Source organism: Fringilla coelebs (assembly GCF_963513975.1).
Source record: "Fringilla coelebs genome assembly, chromosome: 1".
Lineage (NCBI taxonomy): Eukaryota > Metazoa > Chordata > Aves > Passeriformes > Fringillidae > Fringilla > Fringilla coelebs.
This window is the reverse complement of record NC_140028.1, coordinates 98,159,710-98,182,736: the sequence shown is the minus strand read 5'-3', so window position 1 is coordinate 98,182,736 and position 23,027 is coordinate 98,159,710. Positions and strand designations below refer to the sequence as shown.

At 34.9% G+C, this 23,027-nt stretch overlaps 1 protein-coding gene across 1 annotated transcript in view; it reads left to right on the top strand.

Moving 5' to 3' along the window:
- Window positions 1-23,027, top strand: part of CNTNAP2 (contactin associated protein 2) — a gene marked incomplete at both ends in the record, with an annotated part of 998,227 nt that overhangs the window by 550,271 nt on the left and 424,929 nt on the right. Inside the window, one exon of the mRNA XM_084204413.1 lies at window positions 9,084-9,233. Within this exon, the coding sequence (XP_084060539.1) occupies window positions 9,084-9,233 (150 nt within the window). The remainder of the gene's footprint in view (window positions 1-9,083; window positions 9,234-23,027) is intronic.

Below are 23,027 nucleotides of genomic sequence, written 5' to 3'. Positions count from 1 at the left end.
GAGGCATATGATTTTATACTTGTAATGATAACATCACAGTTTCAGATCCTCAATCCCTCTGATACTGACTAGCAGATGCTTGTATCATGTGCATGTGGGTATGCATCAGTGTGTTTCTCCCATGTCAGCTGGGAGCATGTCTTATGAATTATATTGACAGGGCTGCTCTGTTCCTGGCTCTCCTCTCTTACAGCCAATGGATTCATTCTGCATTTCAAAGGTAGCTCCTCTAGGACCCAGCGCTGTAACAGTGCTTAGCTCTGATCTCACTGCTGTGCTGAAAGATCCACTGCTGTGTGGCTGTATTTGAATGAATTGCCTTTTCTCTTACTGAAGTCATTCCTCATTTTCCAGGAGTCTGGGGAAACTCCACTGACATTCACAGTTCATCTAAGGCTGTGTTAAGGAGCAGCAAAATAGGGCACTGTTTATTTGAAGAATAGATGATCTGATACCTTTTCAAAGGTGTGAGGTTGTCATTTAAACCACATATTCCTCTTCAACAAGCCCTAGTGAAAAATGCACGTGAGAGGGAATGCTGCCATATCAAACTGGCAGGGAAGCAGAGGAGCTGGAGGCATTTTCAAGTTTCTTCACTTGGAACTTCTTTTATGCTGAAAAGCTGCTTTTATTAGATACTTTCTCATATACAAACACAGGAAACACACTCAAAAAGCCTTGGACAGAGTAATGGACAGAGTCAGAGTATGGGCTATCTTGACACTGAGATCTAACTTGCATTGTCCAACAGCAGTCTGTGAAAGGCAATATTCAGTAAAATGTAAAGCAGTCATATGCAATGCTAGCATTTTGAATTATGTTTATGGTTTTCTTGGAAAACCACTCCCTAACATCCAAATATTTCTTTTGTGTCTCCATTTGAGACAGAATATATTTTATGTTTACCTGCTACTGTGCTCTTAACAAAGAAAACATAGTGTATAATAACAATATTGTCCTGTACAGACAGGACAAGAGGACATAGCCTCAAGCTGTGCCAGGGGAGGTTCAGATTGGATATCAGGAAGAATGTTTCCACTGAAAGTGTGTTTAAACATTGGAACAGGCTGCCCAGGGAGATGGTGGATCTCTGGAAGTGTTCAAGGAACAACTGGAAATGGTACTTAGAGCTGCGGTTTAGTTGCCATGGTGCTGCTCATTCAAAGGCTGATCTTGGAGGTCTTTACCAGCCTTAGTGGTTCTATGGTTCTATTAAAAAATAACTTTAGTTAAGAAAGTGGATCATTTGAAATTATCATTCTTTTAAAGCTTATTGTTGTTCACTAAGAACTTTATTGTTTATTTTTCTCTGTCAGCTTTCTGGTTTTGAAAAACATACACTATATAGTGATCTGTGACAGCAAATACATGCAAATTATGGAGAAAATATTTTCTTCTTGGAGCAAGGAGTGTCTTGGACCTTTCCCTTGCAGAGTGCTATCGCTGTGTTTTATCGCTTTTTCCTTAGGGATTCTGATAGAAGAGAACAGGCTGTTTTCTTTTCGAATCAAGATCCCAATGTCCAAAGCAAATGCTTTCAACATTTTAGACCAGGCTCTGTCCTCAGTAGCAAGCAGTGCAGTACAATAGGAGTGGAGAACAGAGCAGAACAGTTCCTGCTGAGACCTCAAAGTCCATGCAAAGTCATTTGCACACGAGACTGGAGTTTGTGAGTTTGGGCTTAGTTTCATCTGGAGTAAATACAGTCCTCAGGCATGGAGACTTTTAATACAAAACAAAGTCCACTATGTGGGGACAACTGCAAGATTTACTCAATACACACACTTCAGCAACAAAATGAAACCACAATTCAGTTTGCATGTAAACCTTCACCTCTATAAGACCCGGGTTCATGCACAAAACTTTCTTCTGCTGTGCAGAGTTCTCTGCATTTGTTTTTGGCTGCAGAACTGGGCTGCAGCAAGGTTAAGTCCAGCCTCAGTGTGTCACTAACAGGGTTTCAACCACTTCATGGAAAGTCGTTCAGGGAAAATCAGTTTTCATATGCTTGCTTCTGGCAGTGGAGTATTCCAGGTTTAAAAAAAAAAAAAAAGACTTTAAATAAAAAATTGTTTAATGTAGCTTGTCTTGAATTAAAAAGAGATCATGAAGAAACACTAATAAAATGGTCATTGGTATGTGCTAGATAATGCCAACATTTATTAATTTTTTCTGGTGGGAGCAGTGGGTTTGCTTTTTCTACAGTTCATGCCTCTGGAACAGAGGCAGAGGTATGAGTAAATCCTTGTAAAAAGTGCTATATTTCATTTAGAAGAAAAAATTACAATGTTTCTCCTATTTGTTGTGAGGGCCCTATGTACAACGAAGCCAAAACTATAAATGTGTAATAAATTGTATATAATATAAATATAAACCAGAAATAAATCGTATAATAGTATTAAGTTATGTATTTTGCTACGCAAATTTCCTTTCAAAAACTCTGGAGCCTAGAGCTTTCTCAGTCTTCTAAGCAGGAGCATAATGAAAGTGTTACAGGTGCTGATTTGAAATTATTGCCAAATGAGCAACATAAAAGCTGGTTTTGTGTACCACGAGTTAAGTGGTAAAGCTCAGTCACCTCTTCTCCCATCATATACTTCAAACGCTCAGTCATGTATTGATGACCACAAAAGATGCATTGAAAGAACTGTTTGGATATCTGAGACATATTTGGGCTTCACTTTGCCAGAGTACTTTATGATGTGCACAGTTTTTATTCCCTTGAGTAATCTCCTACTAAAAAATGTTTTTAAAATATTCTTGTTGATTCAGAGCCCAGGCTGGTAAGCTTGTCTCAAGCATTTAAAATATCAAAACAACGTTACACTTTATTTTAATTATTGGTCAGAAAATGCCTGTTTCCCTTTAGTTCAATGGAGTTTTTTCTGCTTTTTCTGTACCTGCTTTTTTTCTTACTAACAATATCCTCTGTGCCGAGTTCTGTTTTGTTTGCAATTAAGTATGCTGCTTACACCAAAGTGAAAGTGTTTAAGTTGGAAACTAGTGAGAAAATCTAGGGAAATATCACCAGTCCATGCTTCTGAATCTTTCCTGAGTACTTCAATATTGTGAAATTAAAAGTTACAGACTCACTTTTTTTTCCATGTCTGGAAAGTTGATTTTGTTCTAGGTGCTCTTAGATGTAGGTAAATGTCTTCAAGTCTCAGTGATGATGATTGTCTGGGTATGGAGGGTGATGTTGTAGGATAATTATGGTGTTGCCAGCTAAAAGGCAGATAAAGCTCTGTAAATAGTTTTGGGGCATTCAGAACAGTTATGCTAAATAATAATTAACATCTAAGTTAGCATTACAGTTATGCTAAATAATATTTTGATTAGTGATGGTCACTCATAGATGATGAATGACCATTGCCTATTTCTTAGTAAAGATAAATCCAGGAGCCCTTCATGGAGGTGATTGCCATTGAGCAAGTGTCTTATGCAATTCCAGGGCACAGTTTGCATTTTGAGAGCCAACACTTTCTGATGTGATATTGACTGGAAGAGGGCAATGACAAAAGTTGAGTTTGATCTCTAATAGCCTTCTTTTTGCAAGCTGAAACACATATCAACGTTCTAATTTCCAGGTGTATGTATTTTCATGTCTAGGGCAAAATTTAACTATTTATTGTATTATTTTAATGAGAATAAAGAATGCATGAAGAACAGAAGAGAGAGGGAAAATCCTGTGCTTAAAAAGTTAAAATTGTTTCAGAAGTTGCACAAGTTGATGCCCAAGTTTAGATGCACAAGCATATAAACTTAGAATTTGCAAATATTTTGTTTTCTGTCATTCAAGTGCAAACATTATTTTATCTGTTTTTATTACTTTTCAGTAAGAGACAGAACAAAACAAAATCTTTATGAATTTGACCATTTGCCAGGTTTATGGTTCGTTACATTAAAATCACTAGTAGCCAAGCCTTTTATAACAATATGTTTGAATATCATAAAGACTCTGCACATTGTAGATTTATGTATTTGTTGTATTTTCTGTTTCCCACACAGCAGCATTAACAGTGGAAACAAAAAAATTACCTGCCCTTTCAAAAATGTGTCCTATACATTCAAGGCTAGAGATGCACATAAAGCTGAATTCTCATTTTTTCTCTTCTGGCATTAACTTGCAGAGCAAAAATAGTATAAATTAGATATCACCAACAGGCAAAATTGGAATATTTTTTCCAACCACTCACCTTAAAAAAGAACTCTGAGCTTAAACATGAGGACAAAATTTAACATAGCTGTTTTGTTTCTGTTGGAGAACAAGGTTTTCCATCATCAAAATACCTTCAAGGACTCCATTTTTCACTGTCTTATCTTACTGTTCATTGGGATAGCCAAAAAAATGAATAAAAATTAAAATAAAAACATATTTTCTGAATCAGAAGTCCTAAAAAAATTATATACTTAGCTTATTGAAGAAACTATCTAAAACATTATTTTTGGAGGAGCTGTGATTTTGCTTTTCCCGTTTAAAATTACAATTAACTAAATACAGAAAAAGCACAGATCATGTAATTACATCTGGTGATTATATTTTATCTTTTTCTGATTTAATATTCATGGCATATACTGCTGTATATTTGAACACAGCTGAATGTTTCAAACCAAACATGGTTGACTTTTTTTCTTATAGTCAGAAATATTAGTGCAAAGTTGTACTGAGTTGGTGAGGGATTAGCCAGGAATAACAATTACACCACCATCCTGAAAAGTGGTTCTGTCTGGCTAAAGTGAAAGCAATAACAAACCTTTCCCTCTGCCTTCAGACTGAGTATTGAGGGCTTCATCTCCTACTAGAATATGCAAGAAATTACAATATATAATATTTACTGCAGCAGTGGGAACTAACAACCCATATGCAGCTGCATAGCCTTGCATTGCTCCAGTGCTTCATGGAGATAATGATAATATTCTTTCTTTGTTTTCTTCTTTAAACCGAATTTTATTGTTTTCTTCATTTAAGCCAAGTTTTGGGTTACAGTCCTACATCAAAATTAAGACAAGGTTCTGTTCTGATGTGGCAGATGTTATGGTTTTAACTTCAGAAGAATTTTGCCCGTGTACTTCAGTAGACTGTATAAGCTAGCACTCATTGGTAGTCACTGCATGGGTCAGTACCTTTTAAAGGAAGATTTGATCACACAAGGTTATCCATAGAAGAATTTGAGACTTTTGCTACTATCGTTTTCCCTGAGGCAAAACTAGACCAGATGTTATCTTTCTGAATTCTCCATTATGTATTAAACCCTTGTACTTTTTTAGTATTCGTTAATCTGGTTCTTCTTCCATGTCTGTAATAAGCAAAACATCTGTTTCTTCTTGTTCAATCAAAGTGCCTAACTCAAGAGTCCTACTTTTAAAATAATGTCATTTAAATATAAAACCTACATAGAGAGAATGCATTTCATTAAGATATTTAATTTGCATATGAAACCATCTTTTCCAGAACTCAGTAGGGAATTTGTAGTGACAGCAATATGTATTTATTTTTTTCTTTTTTTTTCTCTCAACTTGCATACCAAAAAAGAGTAAGAAGAAAAGGAATGCAAATAAATATACGTATCAGCTCAGATGAGGAAATTAAACTGCAATGAGAAACCATCATTGTGTATTTGGCATGTAGGTCATCCTAAACTTTCCAGCCAAAATTTCTTTTATTGTAAGGAGATGTGATCTACTGTTACTGATGAGTCTTGGTTTACAGAAAGATCGCAGCAAGCAAAAATAATCCTTATATACATGAGGCTTTTAATAAAATATTACAATAGAAACAGGTCATGCAGTTATACAAATGTACCCCCTATTATGTAAATATATAGAATACATCATATATCCCAATAATAATTTAAGTTCCTGACAGAAATCATTGTTCCATTTATAAAGGAACTACTGCTGCTAATACACGTAAATGAAAAATCAGATAAAAACAGTGACAGAGATAAAAAGTGCTTTTAGTGTTTTGAGTGGGGAGCACAATTCTGTAAAGACAATAGTGAGTATTTGCTGAGAAGTAATGAGCAATCCTCATTAGTATTCATCAGTAAACTCTGCAGGAAAAAAATGTACCATTGAGTTTTCTAAGCAAGCATAAAATTGTATAAGAATTTTTGAGACAACTTTGAGCCAGAACAGTTGGGAATATTACTGTCATACTGCAAAGCTCCATGAGGATGGGTAATACCTTTAGCTAAGTAAACAGCCTTAATTTATGATTATTTTGTATCAATACACTGAAGAGTTCATAAAGCAGGAACAGTGTCATCTTTCAGGGACTGACAGGAATGATGCTAACTCGTAGGGGCGGATATTTTTAATACAGTCAAAACAACAATGCTTCTCCAATCATGCCTCTAGCAAGCAGCTTACAGACAGCAGTGCGTCCCCTTAGCATATCTTGCTAAGTGCTGTGCACACAGAGAGAATGCATGAAATCACTTTTGCTCTTAACCTGCAGCTCTCCTCATGCTCTCATTTCCTGATCTGCTCAGGAGAACCACCTGCTCTGCTCATCCACCTTCCCTCCACCTGCTTTTTGCCTTGGGTCATTGAAATGTTCAGTTTCTCAGCATGCTGCTGGTGAGCTTGGAGGGTTTTCCCTTCACTGCACATGGGGAAAGCACAATACAAACACAAAATACAAAAGTACAGATTAAAATAACTGAAGTATTTTGCATGTCATGCCATATTTAACTTAAAAAAACTTTTCTCATTAGTACTTTCAGTTCATTCTTTCATGAAGGAGTATCCTCAAGAGGTGAGGATACTTAGCCTTATTATATGAAATACAGTGAATTTCCAATTTCATAGCACAGTCATCTGTCTCTAGCTCCATCAGTTGTCATGGTGGGCTCTCTCACTCCCACTCCTCAACAGGGCAAGGGGAGAAAATAGGAGTGAGAAGTTCATGGAGTGACATAAAGACAAGGAGATCATGTACCAATTAGAGTCACAAGCAAAACAGACTTAGCTTGTGAAAATTAGTTTAATTCATTGGCAATTAAAATAGATCTAGGCAGTGAGAAACAAAGCCAATCATTAATACAACACCTTTCTTCCTCCTTCTTCTTGAAGCTCAACTTCCTCAGTCACAACTCTTCTACATCCTGTTCCTGATCAGCACAGGAGAGGATGCAGGCGTAAGACCAGGGCTCTGCTGCTCCTGCTCTCTTGAGCTGTTGTTCTGCTGGCTAGAGCTCCTCCCTCCCCTGCTCTTGCTCTCCCTTGGAGCTGGCAGGGCTGTTTGTGCCCCATTTTCCCTCACCTCTCCCTGCCTGGGGCCGAGGGGCTTGGCTGTGCTCAGCTGTGAACCTTCTTGTCCCATACGCCGCTGTGTCTTGGTTTCTGCACTGTCCCCCTTTCCAGAGAGTGTTTTAGGTACACCTCCCTTTGTGATGAACAGCTCATGCCACTGCTTTTCTACCCCGTGTTTTCATAGCCAATTCCTAATTTTTCTCCAGGAGTCTCTAGTTGTTGTTATTCAGTTCAAGGTAATACTGAATACCTCAATAAAAATATAGAATAGATTTTTTATTATGAGGTCATCTCAGGTTGGAAAATCGGGGTTTTAAGTGTGGTCTGATAAGCTTCAGTTGTAGTAGCACATGCTGTAACAATTTTGACTTGAAGTCTATAAATAATTGTATATTTTTCTTTCTTAGTTTATTATCAGTAAAAAATAATTTTATCTAGGTTATAATTATATGTTTTTCAGTTTTTTCCTTTTTCAGGAGTAATGAAAATAGAGCTTACAAAAAAAGAAAAATTCCCTCATATTTTGGTGTATTAGGTCTTTTTTCATACTCTAGATTGAATAAGCTTACAAGCTTCAGTAGTAACATTTCTTACTGATAGATTTTCAAGAGGCTTCTGCCACTTTTATTCATACTAATGAATTTTCTAAGAATATTATGAGAAGAGCCCCCTATTTCATTTCACAACTTGATTTCATATTTTAAACAAAGATGTGAAAACAGTAGGGAAAAATATTCATCAAATGTTTAGGTATGTCTCTTTGCTGTGACAATTGTTTGTTCATAGAAGGTAACATTCTTTTGAATATTTTGAGAAGTTATTTTGCATTGTACTTCTGCTGGCATTTTGCTTTCCACTTAATTTTAGAAGCAGCTTATTACATTGCATTGTACTTTATTTTAGCAAATGACATTTTGCAAAGGTGACTTTATCTAGGTGGAGGAAATATTGCTTGTAAGAGGTGCCAAAATTGCAGTTTGCGTTTACTACAGCATTTTCTACTCACTTGCTGACCCAGCATAACCTGTCTGCAGGTTAGTAGTTAAATAAGTAGAACAAACCAGCACCCCTTGGCAGTTCTTAATGTGCCAGGCAAACTGGCTTTCTGCCAGCTGCTGGAGACAACATTAGAACTATATAAATTCTGTGGGTTTTAAAAGATCTGAATGAAAGAACAATTCCATCTGCTTCACTGCTGCCAGTATTTGGAGGACGGTGCTCCCATAAGAATGTGGGGTTTTCAGACATTTGCTGGTTTTGAAGTTCCTCTGTGATAATGTCTTCCTCTGTCTTCCTCTTTTCTGAGTAGCCCTACATCCCAATTAGCTGTGAATTCACCACCTACGTGAGCCTTTTCCCCCTCCTATTTTTCCTTTCCCTCTCTTGAAAATATCTAAAACAATATATGGCTAACATGAGTATAACGTGCCCTTTGGCACTCTTACTATTGTTAATGGATGAATTGATATCTTTTCCTTCTGCGCTTAATCACAGAGACAATTAAGACATATTCTTTATTAGTAAAATGCAGAATATGGCCTTTTGATAGGAAAGGTGAGTGATAACATCTGTAGTTAGATACTGTTATGCCTGTGAGCCTGGACACTTCAGTAGTTCCAAGACTTGTATTTATGACATAATGTGGATTTCTTTGTAATTGTCACTTTAATAACAATACCTCGTTATCCCACTAAAATGATTTCATTTCTGCAGTAACCTTTTGTAAACCTTATATAATGAGCCTGTGAAAGAGGCACACAAAGCACTCAGAGACAACTAATATTGGAGTAAGTAAAATGTTGCAATGGTTTTTTTATTCTTCATAGGCTCTGGTCTCAATGATGGGCAGTGGCATGAAGTTCGATTCCTGGCTAAGGAAAATTTTGCTGTCCTGACCATTGATGGCGATGAAGCTTCAGCTGTTCGAACTAACAGCCCTCTACAAGTCAAGACGGGAGAAAAATATTTCTTTGGAGGTAAAAAAATATCAAAACAAATACATGCCTAAAGTGCTGCTGTCTTTTCATGTGTACAACAGGTGAAATGGAGTTCAGGTTGTAATTCACTTTTGTATATCTTATTATGGGGTATAAGCCTAGGTGTACAGTACTAAACTTAATTTCACTTTCAGTCTAACTTGGAATGCTGATCTCTGAACATTTCAGATCTCTGAACATTTCAGAGAAAGGGGACTCAATAGTTTAAACAAAAGGCATCAAGTGAAAAAAATAAAATTTTTAAGTTTGAAATCCTAAAGAGGAAAAAAAAGAAATCATTGTTCAGGACAGGCCCTGATTTTTTTGCTGGTTTTTAAGCTCTATCATGATTGTGAATAATTTAGAAGCTCTCATAGGTTGAAGCCTTAGGCTGTTCAATATTTTTGTTAGTTGACAGTCCATATACTAAAAAAAAAGAGTGCTTTAAAATTGTGCCTTTGATATTTATTTGGCTTGGTCTTCTATACTAGCATTATGAAAATCAAAAAAGGCCATCAAAACTCTTGGATTTTTAAAACTAGCATTTAAATATCTATATTAAAAAGTGTCTTTGTGTGTCAAAAATATTTTGATCCAGAAAAAAGGCAGGTTGCACTTTTGAAGTGTGCCACACATATGAGGTTGAACATGAATTCTTCAGACAGAGAACATAAATTTTAAAAGCAGAATTTATCAGTGTTAAGAATTGATTCCTTGAAAACTTACAAGGCGCATGTCTAATAAAAATAAAATATAAATGTGATACTATAAATAGTCATAACATTACCAAGGAATGGAAAATTTAGTGTTACATGAAGTACTCTAAATAGAAAGGAAAACAGTAATTTCAAGGCTGTTTGCATTTCATTGTTATCAAATTAAAGGTCTGTCACTAGAGTTAAACTTCCTGTTGCTGCAACATGCCTATTTTCCAATAACCATAATTCAGCTAATATGTATTTTTAGCCTATTGCCTCAAATAAGAGTTCTAGTATAGCCAGTTTCCACATGCTAAAGTGTGAAAATTATTTTGTTGTCAAAACATAGTATGTTCAATTTGTCAGAACAATCTGTGACATTCTAATTAAATGAAGTTATTAAGCACACATAGGAGACAATGAGAAGAAATGCTGCACATAATACATCAAGTGCAAAATTCTGTTAATTTTGATAAGTAAAATCCCAAGATCAGTATTACATTTCTGGAGAGAGATTGATTGATTTCTTCTGAAAAGTCTTTTACCTCTGTTTCTCTGTCTTTGAGGGACAGATTGACAAGTTTCTCCAGGTAGCTTTTACACCCTTTCTCGGTCAAAAGTCAGGTTGATTTGTTGTCATTTCAGTTGGATTATGAAATTTGTCATTGCTGACCTGCACTTTATAATTCCACCATTCTTCCATAAAAAACAAGCGTGCATTCAGGTATTGTTCTAGTGGGATATGGAAGTCAATCATGAAATCCCTGAAGTCTCATTCCCACATCTGTTCATGCAAATACATGGTCCTGTTACACAAACTAGGAGGTGTTTGTTTTTCCATAGTATCTTTTGTCCTCTGAAAGGTCTTCTAAAGTCATGTCAAAAGAACAACGGTGTCCTAACCTTCATGTCCCAAGTTTATTTCAAAATCTGCATTTTCAACACTTTTCTCACTCACATAAACTCAGAAGCTGTGAATCTGAGGCAGCTTAACTTATGGAACCCATTTATAATATTATGTTCCCACATGAATATTTCTATATAAATATATGTTATTTATTTATGTATATATAAATAATATATTAAAGAGTGCAAGTTAAAGAGAGTCTTTTGGATGCATGTTAGAAACCTAATCTTTATATTCATGATCTACATCTTAGAAGGCAAAGTTATTTTTGTTCTGTTCCCTCCAAATATACATGTTCCTCCTTACTTGTCTTTAGAAGCACTCCAAGTCATGGCTTTAAACAAATAACATTTGCAAGAGGATGTAGAGAAGGAGAATAATGGGCAACCTCAAAAATTTGGGCCAGGTGGTAATCAAAGATATTCTCATTAATTTCCTTGGGAATAAGTACAGATGAGAAAGCATCAAACACTTCTTTGCTGCAAACACACATAGTTGATTAGGAAATGATAGTTTCTTGAATTCAGAGGGCAGTAGCAATCTGCACAATGCTAGATGGCTGGCAGAAATAATTATCGATATTTTGGTGATATTTTCATTGTGAAAATGAATCTAGATTTCTTTGCTAAAGAATTGAATATGATAGTTACAGATACCTATACTGTTAAACCTTTGTATTATGAAATATAAACATATATAACAGATGCAGAAGATAAATGTTGAGATTTAAGGATAGCAGTGTTATGATATTCATCCAATCTGCTATACTTCTTGACTTTTCAAAATACTGAGAAAACTCAGTCCATTGAATTTGTGTTTGGAGAGGTTGTACAGCATTTCCAGAATTCTCTGAACGCACTTGGTGGCCTACTTCATCTTTGAAGGAGCTACTATATGTTTGCAAGTGTTTTGTTCTCCAAACTTTTCCTTTCTCTGATTCCAAAATAAGTGAGCCTCTTTATTTTCCTGATGTCAATACAGCAAATGTGTACTATAGGCAATGTTATTGTCTTTGCTGAATAAAAGATTTAGAAGTTGCATTTCAGCACTGCAGTACAATATTTTCTCAAAAATGCTTGTCATTGACCAGCACAGCCAAATTTTTACAACACGTACAGTAACATTTGAATAAAGGAGATGTGGAAATCAGAATATTTTGTGACTTCTGCTTGTAGAACTAACTTTTCTGGTTTTAAAAACTAGAAAAATACTCAGTACATTTACTAGTAAGTAAATTTTAAGAGTATTATTCCTTTTTCTGTCAGAGAATATTATGTTCAGAACTGTTAAAATCTTTTTTCCCCCCTTGCTTTGTGCCTCTCCAGTGCCATCTCCCAGGAGTACTGAGATCCTCCCAAGGGAGAGACAGTAGTGATGTTTTATTCAAGCCTAGGGAGTAAGGGGAAGCTGTGTAAGATGAGCCATTTCTGTAGATTGTGTGAATGTGGGAGGGGGGGTGCTAATTGCCTATTACCCTTCAGTATAAATTATTTTCTGCCCGCTGGTTTTATTTTCCTTCTTTTCCTCTCTTGAATTTGTGTTTTTGGGAAGAAGTGAACTTCCCTTCCCTACTAAGCTCTAGAGAATGATGTTTCTTTGTTGTTTCCAATTATCTGCATAAAACAAAGAAACAGAACAGAGGAAGTGAATCGCAGAGTGAGAATGAGTCCATTAACCTCATTTGCACTGTTGGAGATAAAGGGCTTTTGTGAAGCATCCTAAGCTTTCACCAAACCACCTAATAGCTGCCTGATGTCCATAGGAAATATTTGTTTAGAGACATAATTTTAACTTGTTTCTATTGCATGTATTTTTAATTGTGTCTACTTTTCCTCTCCTTTTCACTGGCTCAAGGATGGTAGAGTTTTTAGTATGAGTGCTAAATTTTCATTGAGATCAAAGATATGCTGTGGGCATCAGTCAATCCACTCAGTGCTGCTTTTTCTGACAAGCAAAGATGAAGGGAATATGCAGTAAGTTTCCTATGGGACACCCGTCTGAGCTATATAGAAAGTCCTCCCTTTCTCTGCAAAACACCTGAAATCTTGTTCCTGGCGTAGAATTCGTTTTGAAAAAAGTTGTGTTGCTCTAAAAGTCCATAAAATCAGAGCTGATGGAAGGAGGAGGGAATTTAAGGACAAAAATTACCTTCCGATGTTTCACATTTCCTGGACTCTTCTGTGAATGTTCTCTTCTTAAAGATCTTTGTGTGGTGTGTCTAAATTTTTCCTTGTTACCAACTGTTATAATTGTGTGGATATATTGTTGTTATAATTGTGTGTTGTTTTCATTAACAGCCATTACAGTCATGGTCACAGTTCCTAGGTAGTATCACTGGCATTTGAAAAGCATCCGAAGTATCATAATTGCAAGTATTATCAGATAGGAAGGGGTCACTTCGGGGTTTTTTTGGAGTGATGGATGGAGGGGGCATCTTTCTATAGCCCAAATTCAAATTTGTTCAGCAAAACCAAAGCTGAGTTTTTAGGTGTCACAACAAATAAATGAGACCCAGCTAATGGCAATTCATGTTATCTTTTACCTAAAAGATAAAATTAAGTCCCAGCTGACTTCATTCCTGCAAGTCTGAAAGTTCTCACATATAAAAAAAGTAACAATGTTTGGTTGAATTTGTACTTTTGCTGATCTTTCTGCAGATTTTTTGTATGTCAGGGCTTCAGTTTTGCTGCCCATTTGTTGTTTGTGATGATTTGGGTTTTCTTTTGCATGTATGACCACAAGACAGGATGCTCAAGTTTGCATTTCTGGTGGAAAGAGTCTTGTGTGTGTTTTGAAATCTTTCTTCTCATGATCATAACTCTACTGTAAACTCAAATACAACTCCATGAGGAGAACACAGAGGAAGTTCCAAGTAACTCAGGGTATAATGTGATTTTTGTGTGTCTTCAACGTTCATCTTAACGTATTCTCCCAAGTCAGACCTATGAAATAATGGTAAATACATGAAATGGACATAAAAGAATTGGAATAGGTCGTATATTTTAACAGCCCTCATACCTTGGATTGTTAAATCTGGAATGTTTATAAGTCAATATACGAGCAAAGAATGCAGATATGCACAATTTATAAACATGAGCAAAGAAAGAAAGTGCTTGTAGCAAGTAAAAGAAAAAATCAGATGGCAGGCAATTATAAACCTCTCCCTGGTATTTAGTACATGATTGAAATTCTTTATTCCTTCATCATCTCACTTGTACTATGAATGATGAAACACAACCGAGTTCACATTCCCTTTATACAAGTGACAGAACTGAAGGGAGTCAATCATAATTTCCCATTAACTCTTTGAGATTTATGCTTTTTTCATAATTTTTAATTTTTGGTTTTTTCATTCAGATAATCTGAGGGTTAGAAAAATGAGACCAAGCAAAATATGGTGACTTTGTGATTAATTTTCAGTAATGTCAGTGATGTCAATATGCCAATCCACCAAGACATTTTGTACAACAGTACAAGCAGAAATACTGGAGATAGATTGATGTCCTGAAGAAATACAGGTGCAGGCAGAAAGCTGGTACAATGTGCAAGCAAATAAAAGATGAAATGCATGGTAATGGCAGTTTAGGAATGTATGTATGGAGGCATGAGTCTTGCTGGAATAACTTCAGCTTTTGAGTAAAGGTCTATTAAATATGAGAAATGTCTATCCACTCAAATATAAATGGATGAAGTCTTGAAAGGTGCTCTCCTTGTTACAACATAAATCTCTTGTTAAGCTGAAGATTTTAGCCACAGAAAATATATCTAGAAGTTTCTCAAAAACTAAAGCACAGGAACTTAATCTCTTTTACTTTATTTTCTTCGAAGCACTAAAGCAAATGTTTGTGTGCAGCAGAAAAGAGAAGATCAAAATTTTCAATACATTTTCTTTACTCTTACTGTCATTTAAAACCAAGAAAGAACAAAGAATGAGGAAGAATGTATACCATAGAAAGTAAATCTGCATGGACAGGGGAAGGACTAAATTGACTTTATGGAACGCTATTGTCTCTAACTCTTTGAGTATATTATTTTTTTTCCTTTTTCACTAAGTATAGTCATCATACTGTTCCCTGAGTCTTAATCTGAAGCAAATAAATATATTCTAGAAAATTAAAATAAAAATAGGGGAAACCCTATCTAATACATATCTTGACTCCAAACAGAAAGGAAAATGCTTGTAAAAATTATCCACACCACTTCTAAAGGAAACACTTTTGGAAAAGGAAATTTCTGTTGAAGACGCAGAAGAAAGGTATTGGAGGCACACTCAAAAGTGAAAATGTTACCTCTATTCTATATGGCTCTCCTTCATTAGCTTTATTAGGTCAAGCAACAAGGTTTTTGGTACCAGTAAGTGAAAAAATTACTGGTAGAAGGGGAAGGGTAGGAATTTCAAGAAGCAGTGAAAGTTGGTAGGAATGTTAACCAGTACTAATCACTAGTCAGTAGTGATTAGAGCTCTATGGTTTTAGAATACTTAAAACAATGTAGTGTGTCTGATGGCATTAGGAATCACAAGTATGTCTGTATGTGTGTCTTGAATTGTGATGTGAAAAACACATATTGTTTCTGTTGTGTGAAAATAATCATACTTTTAAGTAGTGGAGAATGCTAATTAATGCTGGAATAACACTTCTACCAACTTTAACTATTTCTCAAGGGTATCCTGGCTAGGTTTATGCATGTCCTTATTGTCCACAGCCACAATTCAACAAAACTACAGAGGAAAAAAAAATAATAGAAATGAGAAAAGGTAAATTCCTGGTGCCATTAATAAGTCATACTGTTTTCAGAGGCTTTCCTTTCTTTGGGGAGTGACTTACTGATGCTCCTCAGTGGATTTTCCATAGCAAAATATGTGATATTCCTCTTTAAAAATCATAGAATCACAGAATGGCTTAGATTGGAAGGGAAGATCAGTGTAGTTCAAACGCCTCTGTCCTGGGCAGTCGTACATTCCACTAGACCAGATTGCTCAGAGCCCCATCCAACCTGGCCTTAAACACTTCCAGGAACAGGGCATCCATGACTTTTCTGGGAAACCTGCTGTAGTGTCTCACCACCCTCACAGTAAGGAAATTCTTCCTAATATCTAATCTAAACCTCCTCTCTTTTGGTTTGAAGCCATTTCTCCTCTTTCTTGTAGGCTCCCTTTCAGGTACTGTAAAGGTGCAATTAGGTCACCTGTAAGCCTCCTATTTCCAGGCTGAAAAATCCAGTTTTCTCAGCCTTTCCTCATGCAAGAGGTGGTCAATCCCTCTAATCACCTGGTGACCTCCCTTTTTTCTCCCACTCCTCAAACATAAGACATCTTTTCAGTCATATTTCAATATTTTAAGTATGTAAATGAGTACCTGTTAATATTGTAAACAACCTTAGGCAAAAAGTTGCCTTAATGCCATTGATTCTGGGGAAATTCACACAGCTGGCTCACTTTTCAGAGAAATCTACGTATCTAAATGATTGTGAACATTAATAACTTTTAAAATCTGATTTTATTGAGTTATAAATGCATAACAGGAGAAAGAAAACCAGATATCACCAAATGTAGTTTTTCTGAAAGTCAGAGACAGAACAAAAATATGTTATTTGGAAAAAGGCCTGCCTGACTTATATGGTCTGAGAGGAGAATGGTTCTCAGTGCTGATTGTAAATTCTGTCACATATATGAAACCTGATTGGAGATCCAATTATAATTACTATCTGCTGCTTCTACTATATAAGCAAGCTGCAGGTAGCCCTTTGTGTCTAGGGCTGCCAATTAAATCCTTGCATGCCTGCAGTCCCAGGTTGTTATCACCTTCTACTGAAGACAACAAATCTCATCATTTCAAAGTGGCAGTCTACAGCTCTAACAAGAACACTTATTAGTGATGCTTTTGTAAATCATGAAGCAGATTTTGAAGGCTTATATCTGCCAAAGAGAGAGCTTTATTGAATCTCACAGTCAGTGGTGTAGAGCTGATTTATCTGCATAAATTGGCAAAATGGAACCATGAAGCTGAAAGAGAAGGTTTAAAGATTTTTTTTTTTTTTCACTTACCAGCTAAACAGTGAACTTACCTGTATACTACTTTGCAGCAGGAAGTATCAAGTTAGAGATGCACAAATCTCCAGTGTGGATTGCTGATGGAAACTGGCTTGCTTCCCAGTTTGCATTAAATTACCTTATAAGTGTCGAAGTATGTCTGCTTTCAGTTTAATTTGGGGTAGAGAGGGTTTGATAATGCAGTAATGAATATTTCATATTGATTATATCTTTAGGGGGGGATTGGTGGTTAACCAGTAAATTGCTAGACAATTTTGTGTTAAGTCCTGTCAAAGACATTGCCATTCAGTTTATTCACTGAATGGCCACAATCCTTTGACCCTTTTTTTGGGGGGGGGGGCGGGGGAGGATGGGGTAATTGGGTTTTTCCCTAAGAGAGAGCAATTTCTCTGAGATAGAATTAGTATAAATACTAACCATGAAGCTGTTAAAAACATCCTGTATTTATGAATGAAGAAAAGAAATATGAGACTTTTGAGAGATGATGGTCACTGTCAAGGTTATATTGCAAGCTGGAGAAAGAAGAAGCTAGATTTGTTACCATGGCAATGAAAATACCCTTAGTCTCTTTGATTTCATTGCCTATCATACAAAATGCATGCATAACTCTACTGAGAGTCCTGAGAAATGATTTTACAGACTCTCTTCCTCTGGAGTGAGACCTGCATGCTTATCATTTGATCTAGTCCAACAAATCCAAGGGAGATTAGATGCTGTGGCTAGTAATATACAATGACTGAAAATCCTTTGGTAAGCAAACTTCTATTTATCAATAAAACCACATCAAATAGCAATGCTGTGTGTAGCAGTGTGCATTATATTTTTGTATTTGTGTAGGAAGTATTTTGCTTTAATCTCTAACAGCAAAAATACTCTCTAGAGGGCTCTAAGGATATTTCCTTGTGAATCTTTTTTTTTCCAAGTAGATGATGAAAAAAGAAGCAAGCTCTAGTGGTGCTCATCTACTCTTTATACCTAAGTTTTATTGTTCTTACTGACCAGACTTCCTGAAACACTTTCCATACTTACTTGACATTTTTAGTCAGTATTTTGAAAACCAATTTTTATATTTGGTTCTGTACGTTTGGATATTTCTGTGGAGCTTCAGAGTAAATGGGGTGTTTTTTTGTAATTACTGAGGCCTTTCGTGGTTTCACTTGCATCATAATAAAATGGAGTAGTATTTTGGAATAAGATGTTCAGATCCCATATTCCCACGATTTTCATTCGTAGGAATAGGTTGCACAGAGTCGACCCTCTTGCATTTTTTTATACTCTCTTATTTATGCTCGTTGTCTTTGCAATTTGTGTTCCCCATTGACTAGATAAGAGCTTTTCCATGTCTTTTTTTTCCGATTGCACATTTACTATTGCCTCTTATTAAGAACTTGGTGAAGTACAGGAGAAAACACAACTGTAAAGAAAGAGCGTTTTATTATTTGAATGTCCTAAAAATCATGGAGTGAGTAAACAGTACTCATGCTGATAATGACTCAGGTACTCTGTAGATGCTCAATGAAAAATCTTGAGATCGCACAAAAAGATGGACTACTGCATATCTTGATTCATGTTGAAGAAAGGTCACTGAGGAATTATACAACTGGAATAATAAATGAAGCTTAAATCTTTCTGAGAATAGTGGGGCTCTTTTTTGTCAGTTATATATTCCTATTTCATTTTAAAAGAGATTTTATTATATTTATGATCTCAACAAAAGTCAAATAAGGCAGGTCTTTATAAATGCAGTGAGTGATCTTTTCAAGAATCCTACAAATATTAGCAAAAAGACTATAGTCATATCTCATGTTACTGGCCAGAAATATAAAAATATCAAATCCACCTATCATTTGGTAAAGTGGAATTCTTGTTTAGTCAAAAATTGCTTTTGATATTTGCTATCAGCCACTGGGATGGTTCTACAAAGCGAAACAACCACATGTGCATACATGTGCACTCATTAAAAATGTGTTCAACATTTTAATTTTATTTAGTGCTTCAGCATTTTGAAGTTCAGATGCAAAATCCATTGCTGGTACAGTTCACCTGCAGGAAAACATTCCTGAACATCATACAAACGTGATATTTGATGAGTTTTGTATTTGTCTCTGTTCCATGCTTGAGCACGTAGTAGGCAAGTCCTTAGTAGATTATGCCACATGCAAGGTCTTTCTAGTTTTTCACTGATGACTTTCAGAGTTATACTCAGGCACAGTAGCTGACACTAAAAAAAATTGATTTGGCTTGCGTACATGCTTTGTATAATTAATATTGTGGCATCCAAATGACCCAATAATTTAAAATTAATAAAGACAGATCTTCAAAAGTCACATTTGATTGAGAAAGAAGAAAAGTACTGCAACCAAGGATCTCCATGGAAATTTTGCAGTAAAACTTTCCTTAATTGGGTCAAAGGAGTTTGCCATGATTCTAATATCTTTTGAAAGTATTCATTATAACTCTGCTACTGCAAATGTATTAGCAGTTAGTGTAGATTACATTCTGTTCTTTAGTCGAGTGTATTTGAGAAAGACTCTGACTAATGAATGTATTCTCAGCACATCATTACAGTGAGGCAGCTATCCAAGTCATTGTATTTCTCCTTTCAGATTTGTTTTCAGAGTCAAGACCAAATGTGTGTGCAGTCTGATGGAATTTCAGAATTGACTCAGATTTTACTGAGCTGAAAAAATAGTAATCCTTTAAAGAGGGTGATACCAAAATTCAGAAAGCATTCTTGAGGAAATTTGTTTCATCCAATGTCTTTTTTACTCTTTGAAGTGTGACATACAGAGCATTCTTCCTTACCCATAATTTTTTATGAAACTGCTCTGAAAGTAGTCTCATTTTAAAACTTCACTCCATTTTCTGCCTTGCTACTTCAGGAAATGCAAGGGTAGGACGAATCTGATTATTAGCAGTTTCAGACACAGCCTAGAGTTTACTGCTCTACAGATCACAATGATTAGGACTAAGATTTCTAATCTTATTGATCTGCAGTTTCATTAGCTTTCAACATCTCAGAAGCTTGCAAACTGTATGTAAGATGCTCTTGCATTGTGAAATAAATAGAAGTATTTTGTTTTCATCATAAGCTTAAGACTGTTTCAAAAATACTTTGCATATAATGAAAATAACAGAGGAATTCTACAAAGGGCATGGACCATTCAAAAATAAAATTAATTAGGAATTATACTGTTATGTGTGAAGTGTTTACACTAAAAATATATATTGGAAAGAAAAAAACCCACATATGCCCAATTTTAAAATTAGTTCCATGAGTGTATCCCATTCTCTTTTCCTGCATCCCATTGTCAGACCCACTGGAGGTGGATGCTTTAGTCTGCATGAACTTTATAATGGTATTTCAGTTTTCTGCTTCAGTTAAAAATTTTGTTCTTCATTATTGCACCCTACTGCTCTTAAATATGTTGTGTTACAGTGAACCACCATTTATAATTTCTTAATTATTATATTCCATTGTTAAAATTTAAATTTCCGAAACATGCTTCTTTAACATAGTGGAAGCATTTTGTGTTTATTATCTCTAGTGAAAAATTATAATTCTTATCTTAGTTAATAAGATAATAAGTGTTTATTTGACTTTTCTTATAACTTATTTTCTGGCCTAATTAAAAATTGAAAGATAAATGTGGATTTCTCTCTTATGCTGTTAACAATCTGCCCCAGTGGAAATAAAGCTGTAGAGATTTGGGGAGAATTCAATATGTTGCAGCATGGCTGTGTGTGACCCTTAGCAAGCTATTTAATATCTGCTGTTCAGTTCAGCTACCTACAAAATTGCATTAAAAGTACTAATTTGAGGGTGACTAATTAAAAATTGACTGTGGACAATACAATTGACTCTATTCCCAGTACTAATGTATTACTTATCCTTGAATATTCAAGTCCTAGTTATTTACTACTACAAATAACTATTAAAAGTTCATTTTAAGCCCCAGAGATTATATATTTACTGAAAATGGTTTATGTTCTTTTATCAGTTTTGAAATTTGAGCTTTTGTAAAAGTAATACTGCATAAAAAAAGGAAAGGTTCTATGAAAAAGCATACTGTTTGAAATGTTAGTTTTGTTTGTTAGATTTAGAAAGGCATTTAATGTTATTTGATGCATTTTAGAAAGCCTATGTTCTTTCCAAACATCATGGATTGGAAATGACATATATGTATATACATGACACATATGTATACAAACATGTATATATATATATATATATATATATATATATATATATATATATATATATATATATATAAAAATAGATAGATAGATATGAGTATGTGTGTGGTATAAAAACATCATAATTTGATTTCCAGATGTGTTGGAGATGAGTTCGTTGCAAAAAAAGATCCAGCTATGTAAAGGACAATATGATCTGACTTGTAGTTGAAACTAAAACAGAATGAACAGAATTGCTAATGTAAATTCAGTTTGGGAAGTGAAAAGAAGTTACTTATTTACTTACTGATAAAATTTAGAAATAATTAATTAATATAATGAGTAACTAAAAGAATTTTATAATCTCCTTTATAAATAATTTGCTGATTTTTTTCTCCAAGGAAAACAGTTGTTGCATACATGTCTTTTGATAAATTACTTTGGGTTCCACTTAAATAAATTACAATCTGAAAGACTTATTACTCAACTTCTTTAAAGGGTATTTGTGAGTCAGTTTAGATTTATGACATAATGCAAATCAAATTTTCAGTTATTGTTATTGATACTAGTGTTATTAAAAATTAATCATCTTCTACACAAGGGATAAAGATGACAAATCCAGGAATATGCTTTGAAGATGTACTGAAATTAATATTCTTGAAAGAGTAATGTGACTGAATCTTCTTGCTTATTAGTATGTTTTTGACAAGCTGTACAGAGATTATTGAAGAAGATTTGTATTAATAAAATATCTAATAAGATAAAAAGAGTGCTCTGTTCAAGACTGAAATAATTTTAGGTAAACATAAAATAGAATGAATTTTTGGTTTACTAATAGACAGTGACAATATTGTTTTAAACTGAGAGAAGGCTAATTTTTTACCCTAAGTGAATAAAATAATAGAAAATAGATACTTTATAATTTCCTGACAGTTTCTTCTTTCTCCCAAATAGCAGTTGGATACAGAGAGAGTAGTAGGAATATACTTCAGTATTTCATTTGCATTATTTCACAACCTATGAAGGCAGATAAACTTAAAGAAAAACAAAGCTTATATTTTTTCTAAGGGTTTTTGTATCATGGAGTTATATATTTTCATATCTCAAAATCATGTTTGAAAATTGATTGATGGTAGTATTTACAGCCACGAAGGACTTCAAATGTGCTGTATTTCAGTAAGGTGCTGTGCTGCAGTAATGAAACAGATTTAACCTTAGCAGTTGCCAAGGGATGCACCTTTATTCCACCATGAGGCTTCACGATGTACTGGTGCTGCCAAATTTCATAGAATAATTGCCAAAATATGAGAGATACATGATGAAGTAATATTTGGGAGAAGAAAATAAGCATGTAATACTTAAAATATCTTTTTGGACTATATGAAAACTTCCAGTCTTAAAATGTTTACTCTTGCAGTATAATAGAAACTTCATTAAATTTCTTAAAGCTTACTGAAAAATGCTTAGCTCTGATCAGAAAACTGTCTAGATTGTAAACCAGAATAAATTCTGTGGAAATTAGTGATAGCTTTCTTATGTATTGTCTTACCAGGTCAGTAAGAGCAAATTCTGTGTTTATAGGAACAGTATGATTGAGGGGATACACGCCACTTTCTATTGTCCTCTAACTTCATGCTAATGCCAGGATAAGACATTTTTTAAGGAGTGATTAGAGGGCCAGTTTGTTTTTATTATTTTACTGCATACTATGTATTTGCATTTCTTTTAAATAAAATTGTTATTTTATGTGAGACCTGAAGTCTGAAAGATAAAAATTATTTCAATACTATATCAGTCTGTCATTCAATCTATCTTGAAAGCTGAAGGAAAAGTGACTCAAAGTATTTTGTGATGTGAAGGAAGTTGAATTCTGCAGATTCTAGTACCGTATGTTTGTGCACATCCGAAGTATAGATGACAAAGAAGAGTCTGGACACATCACATTTGGGGGTACTTAAGAT